The following is a 6360-nucleotide window of genomic DNA, read 5'->3' as shown; positions in this document are numbered from 1 at the left end:
TTCCGCGTTAGCAAGTGCAGCTCTAGCTCTTCACACGGGGTCTGGGGGAGAAGCTGCATAGTATGCCCTGGACGCACCACCAGTTCCCGAGTGCTGGGCTGAGGCTACACCCAGGTCAAGGTTGGGGGCTTGAATTCAGGTGGGTCTGGAAGCACAGGACTGGGTTCTCGTGGCTTCTCCATCCTCAGGTTGGCCTGCCTAGTGCCTGATCGGCTGAGTGAGATCCCGAGAAAGGCTCCCGGGGACTGAGCTGTTGAGCATGGAGCCCCCGGTGAGTAGGGGTGCTTCCTCCTGACGCTGCCCCCAGTCCCCATGCTTCCTCAGCTCAGCCGCCCACTCTGGCCAGCGGGAGGGCTGCTCTGTCTAAACCAGAACATCCCTGATGCTTTAGGAATCGGTGACATTTGAAGATGTAGCCGTCGACTTCACCCAGGAAGAGTGGAGCCTGCTAGACAAGTCCCAGAAAAACCTGTTCAGAAATGTGATGCTGGAGACGGTCACCCACCTGGTCTCTGTAGGTGAGTCTGTCAACAGGGATGTGCCTGCGCCTGTGTCCATTCTGTTCATTCACTCACTGAACGAGCATTTCGAACAGCTTCCCTGGGTCCCACTCCAGCTGCTCCCTGATTCTCTGCTAGTCCTCCTAACTACATAAAAGGAACATGTTCCTTTCTAGGTACTTTTTATTACCACATGGAAGGGGTATCTTGGCCAGGTTTCATATATTTGTTGCTACTCAGTCTCAACATTCAGAACAGAGCTGAGGATTCAATGGATATTATAATACATAAATAATAGGATAAAGGATGAAATATTTTTAAAAATAATTCTTTTGTTCCTGTCACTGCATGAAGGCTTGAGACCAGAGTACATGTATATGTCATATTCATATGTCTGTATATGACATAATTTTGATTCTTCCTGTAAGGTGAATCACTACTGGATCCTGTTTGACAGAAATATTCAGCCCACTGTAGAGTCTCTTCATCTTTCCCATTTGGAAAAGATTCGGTGGCCTCTCTCTGAACTGGTGCAGGGGCATCAGCCCTTAGACAGCCTCACTGTTCTTGCTGCTGCTCTGGGTTTCTTCCTGGTCTGCTCAAGGACCTTCACTGTTCTGTCTGGTAAAGATGTTGCTGCCTGCACTGACCTTCAATTATCTCTTTATTTTCCTCAGTACCTTACCTGTTTTGAGCACAGCAAAGAGTAATTAGCCTGGACTCAACATCCATAGCTTTTTTTTTTTTTAACTCAAACAGGCTATCAGATCAGCAAATCAGATATGATTTTCCAACTGGAACAAGGGAAAGAGTTGTGGCCGGAAGCAGCAGGCCTCCAAGGTCAGAGTCCAGGTGAGCATCCTTGGAGATACCAAATGGAAGTGAAGTGAGGGACATATCCTAAAATGGAAGTGAGGACATTGGGCATATTCCTCAGATTCTTATCATCCTATACATCTATCACCGCAATTCATATCGCTTCCTTCCAGCCACTTCCTCTTCTTTCAGGGAAAAAGTGCTTTGGACTTTCTGAATTAAAACTTCTATATAGTGATTCTTGTCCTGATCCTCCCATTTAATGTTTTTTCCATCATTTGTTGACCCAGTGTCTCTTCACCACATAACATTTCTATATTTAATCCTGGTTTTCTTCTAATAGACAACGACTCTAAAAATATATATATATGTTTAATATGGACCATTTTAAAGTCTTTATTGCATTTGTTAGTATATTTCTCCAGTATTATGGTTTTTCAGTCACAGGACATGTGGGATCTCAGCTCCCCTATCAGGGATTCCCTGTACTGGAAGGTGAAATCTTAACCACTGCACCACCAGGGAAAATCCTAGACAATTACCTTTAAAGTATTTCTACTACCTCAGTATTTCTTTGTTATACAGTTTCTCCATCTAAGTACCAATTTTTGAAACACAGGCACATGGACCTTGGTATTTATCTATGTTTTCATTTCTCTAATGCCATTCTAAAATCTATATATTTTTTCCATTTCTGTAGGCAGTGAAAGTCTCTTTAGACAACAAGAAATGATATTAATGCAAAGTGTCTACTGGAAGCACACATCCCCAACCAGGATAATGGTAAGTTTCATGGGTGAGAAGTCCAGGCATCAGCTGAATGACCTAGTGATGAGATAAGTTGGTAACTGAGCACAGTTTCCTGTATGTAAGTTGAAATTGAGCTTTTTCTAGGCAAATTTTTAGATATATGAAGCTACTTAATAAGATAGTATGAGCTCAAAACCATAATATAAGAAAAAAACGTTGCAGAACCATTGCTCATCTTATAGTCTTTAAAACACAATGAAATCTTCAAAATTAATCTGATATCTGTGGTCAGGAAACTATAAAAGAATGTTTGTGCCTGCAGGGGAGTAACACAACATGTGTTTGCAACCAACCCTGGAGACACTTTAACAGGAGACTATTATCTGCTGATGCTCTAGGGCGAATATATAGACAATGAGTGTCTACCTGGACATGGGCAAACCAGTAACAGCCTCATATCTCCTCCCCTCAAAGCAGGTTTCTCACCCACAAAGGGATCCTGCTGGACGCGCTGATTTGAGAGATGAAGTTACACCTACATCTTCACTTCAATATCCAGTAGTTCCCTTCAGAAGCAAACATAATGTCAGCAAACAGCATGGCAAATCACTTAGTCAAGGGTCATCCCTCAACGGACAGGGTCGCATTCACACTAAACGTAAATCATGTGAATGTGCTCTGTGTGGGAAAGTTTTTAATAGATGCTCTAGCCTTAGCAGACATAAGATGATTCACACTGGAGAGAAACCATTCAAATGTCAACTGTGTGAGAAAGTCTTCAATCAAAGATTCTCCCTGAAGGTACATGAGAAGACTCACACAGGAGAGAAGCCCTACGAATGTCATCAGTGTGGAAAAGCCTTTAATAGATGTGCCAGCCTCAGGAGACACAGCATGATTCACACTGGAGAGAAACCATTCAAATGTCATCTGTGTGGGAAAGTCTTCAATCAAAATTCCTCCTTGAAACAACAAAAGAGAACTCACACAGGAGAGAAGACATATGAATGTCATCAGTGCGGCAAAGCCTTTCTTCAAAGCTCTGGCCTCAGTTCGCATAAGAAAGTCCACACTGGAGAGAAGCCACATGTATGTCTTGAGTGTGGGAAGGCCTTTACTCATAGTTCGGGGCTTCATGTGCACAAAAGAATCCACATTAGAGAGAAACCATACGTATGCTGTGTGTGTAGGAAGGCCTTCGGTAAATATGCTAAGCTGAGGGAACATGAGAGAACCCACAGCGGAGAGAAGCCCTATGGATGTCAGCTCTGTGGAGGACACTTCACTCGTGCCTCTTCCGTTAGACGACACAAGGGAACCCAGCACAGGAGAGAAAATCAGTCACACCCTCAGTAGACATTCTGACCTGAGGTGACATAATCAATATGGAGGTTCCTTCAGGCACTGTGCTGTGCAGTCCAGACAGGCACTGCCTGTGGGTGTGGATCCACAGGTGTGCTATCTCTGTGACTAAGCCTTTAGTCACTAGCCTGACCTCGTGTAACTTAACAGAACTCACTCAACAAACACAATATGGGTGTTTCCAGCAACAGCCCCCAACTCTAAAGACCTTAGAGGACATGAGCAGAGGATAAGCAACCCCTTCTTTTCTTCAATAATTATTGATCAATGTGAACCAACTCCACAGAGAGAACCACTAAGACTGTAATAACTGTTGACAACCATTCAGTTGAGGGGCACGAGAAACCCTGAGAAAAAAATAAACACAAGAACAAAGATGAAGACTCTTGAAAGATACCAAAGTAGGTTGAGCAACACCAAGCATACTTTTAAATAATTCATCCTAGAGAAGTTATTTCATGGAAATGTATGAGAAATTCTTTCTCCATAGAGCAACCCTCCCAGTTCACACATGCTCAGTCTATAGAACACACCCTCAGGGTTGTGACAGAAGGGACGACTTCAGGGATCACTTTCATTTCTCAGTCAACATTAAATTCTCACACTGAGGATGCAGCAGTCCTAAAATCAAAAGTGAACCTACAGCTAGATTTCATATCAGAAAAAGAAAAAAAGATACTGTGTGGGAAGGGGAATCCTAAAAGAATCCTATAACAGAGTCAGGCAGTTTGTAACTGAGGGAAATACCTCTTCACGAAAATGTGGTATCACATGGAGAGTGAAGTGACCCAGCAACATGGAATGCAGGGTTTTGTAAAATTAAAATCTGTCCAAAAGTCATAGTTGAAAATATTCAAACAATAAAGTCTGTGGCTAAAGGAGCTTAGTGTTGCTGTCTGGTTTCTTTGGGCCCCTGTAAACACAGGGATGGCTTCCCAGGCGGCACTAGTGGTAAAGAACCCGGCTGCCAATGCAGGTAGATGTAAGAGACACAGGTTCGATACCTGGGTCTGGAAGATGCCCTGGAGGAGGGCATCACAACCCACTCCAGTATTCCTGCCTGAAGAGTCCCCATGGACGGAGGAATCTGGTGGGCGGCCGTCCATCACTGAAGAGACTTACCACAGGGGCGCAGGCCTGCACTCTGGGAAAGTGGGCAGAGGCTCAGCCCCACTCGCTGAGCCCCCTTTCTGCACTGCTCTTTCCTCACAGCGCGGATCCATTCATTCTAACACCCACCCCCCCACCCCCCCCACATCTACCCCTTCAGGGCCTGGGGGTGACACAGCTCTGATCTTCAGCTCCACCGGCCAGGTTTCCCAGAATGTCACGACCTGCTCAGGCAAGGTCCTGGGGGAGGCTCAGAGACATCTGGTCCTACATTATTTGAGGCCCTTCAACCTATGTCTGCAGAGAGAAACCACCTGGGGCTCAAGAGACAGACGTCTCTGCCCTCCCAGACCTCAGAAATCTCTGTTATTCTGTACCAAAGCCTCAGAACTGTGCCAAGTGGATGGAGGGTTCCTTCCATGATCATACTAACTTACTCAGCTGATTCCTGAATTATGCACACAGTTGTCTCACTAAACAGGATAAGCTCATGGAGTAAATCTGAGGGAATATAAAATGTGTAAAGCTACCAGCCATCACACAAGCAGGTTTTTAAAATAATTAGCACAATGTACTTTTCCTCCCTCAAAAAATGCTGTCACAAAGCAGATCTCCCCACTCTGTCTGAAGGACTTGGAAAGTTATCCTTTGACACACATCCATATCCTCTTCCTCACAAAAACCCTCCCATAGCTTCAGGGCCCAAGACATTCACTGTAGCTCCTGTTCAAACTGCTGCTGGCCCAGGAGTAAGACCCTCCTCCAAAACTTTAATCATTGGATTCTTTTTTAACATATGAAAGTAGGATACATATTTATGCCTCCAATAATACTTAGGAATTCGGGGAAACATTCTTTTTTTCCAAAACTTGAAACACTGAGGAAAGTATGGAATACCACAATGATTCCTTTCCTCCCAATTCCAGATTCTGTAAGTGACTTCAATTTTCTATCTCTTTTCTAGAGGAGGAGAGTCCTGCTCCCAATGTGTACACATCATGACATACTCCTTTTGGACATGTTTCCTTTTGGACAACCAGGAAAAGGAGGTTTTGGGGAATGGAAGCCAATAAAAGGGGAGGTAGCAGTCAGCCAAAGGGAGTGGGCCTTTTAACATGGCGGTTTTGGTGAAAATGAAGCCGAACATACGGCAACCCAGATCTTAAACCTGCTCCCTTGCATTGATATAGAGGGAAAGTGAAAGTGAAAATGAAGGTCACCTAGTCCTATCCAACTCTTGTGACCCTATGGACCAAAGAGTCTATGGAGTTCTCCAGACCAGAATACTGGAGTAGGTAGCCTTTCCCTTCTCCAGGGCATTTTCCCAACCCAGGGATTGAACCCAGGTCTCCCACATTGCAGGCGATTTTTTACCAGCTGAGCATTGCCAAAGGTTTACAAGGGGTTTGAACATCTGTATCACAGAACTGGGACTCTGAAATGGGAATAGACCTAGAAGATCAGAATTCTGATGAGAAATCCAGAAATGCATTGAAAAGTGAGTGGAAAACTAGGAGGGAAGCCTCTTGGGATAAATACACACTGCTGTTCAGTTGCTAAGTCATGTCCAACTGTTTGCACCCTCCTGGACTGTACCCCACCAGGCTCCTCTGTCCTTGGGGATTTTCAGGCAAGAATACTGGAGTGGGTTGCCATTTCCTTCTCCAAGGGATCTTCCACACCTGGGACTGAATCAGAGTCTCCTGCGTCTCCTGCACTGCAAGCATATTCTTTACCACTGAGCCATCAGGGAAGCCAAATGCATTACCTTCAATGAAATAGAGCATTTTTTTTTTAAGAACTGCATCCAAACCGCAAGGAA

General features: G+C 44.6%; 1 protein-coding gene across 1 annotated transcript; it reads left to right on the top strand.

The window, feature by feature from the left end:
- Nucleotides 1-259: 259 nt before the first annotated feature.
- LOC128068159 (zinc finger protein 596-like) lies at nt 260-3422 on the top strand. The gene is made up of 4 exons (XM_052661251.1): nt 260-271; nt 392-518; nt 1260-1352; nt 2629-3422. The coding sequence occupies exons 1-4, from the start codon at nt 260-262 to the stop codon at nt 3420-3422; spliced, it is 1026 nt and encodes a 341-aa protein (XP_052517211.1).
- Nucleotides 3423-6360: the final 2938 nt, after the last annotated feature.

The sequence above is a fragment of the Budorcas taxicolor genome, chromosome 24 (assembly GCF_023091745.1).
Source record: "Budorcas taxicolor isolate Tak-1 chromosome 24, Takin1.1, whole genome shotgun sequence".
In the NCBI taxonomy this organism is placed as follows: Eukaryota; Metazoa; Chordata; class Mammalia; order Artiodactyla; family Bovidae; genus Budorcas; species Budorcas taxicolor.
Note: the sequence above shows the minus strand (reverse complement) of the source record. Positions and strands in the feature narration are given on the sequence as shown.

Coding starts and splice junctions, on each gene's coding strand:
- LOC128068159 (XM_052661251.1), top strand. Junction 519..1,259: donor CACCCACCTGGTCTCTGTAG/GTGAGTCTGTCA, acceptor TAACTCAAACAG/GCTATCAGATCAGCAAATCA. Junction 1,353..2,628: donor CCTCCAAGGTCAGAGTCCAG/GTGAGCATCCTT, acceptor AATATCCAGTAG/TTCCCTTCAGAAGCAAACAT.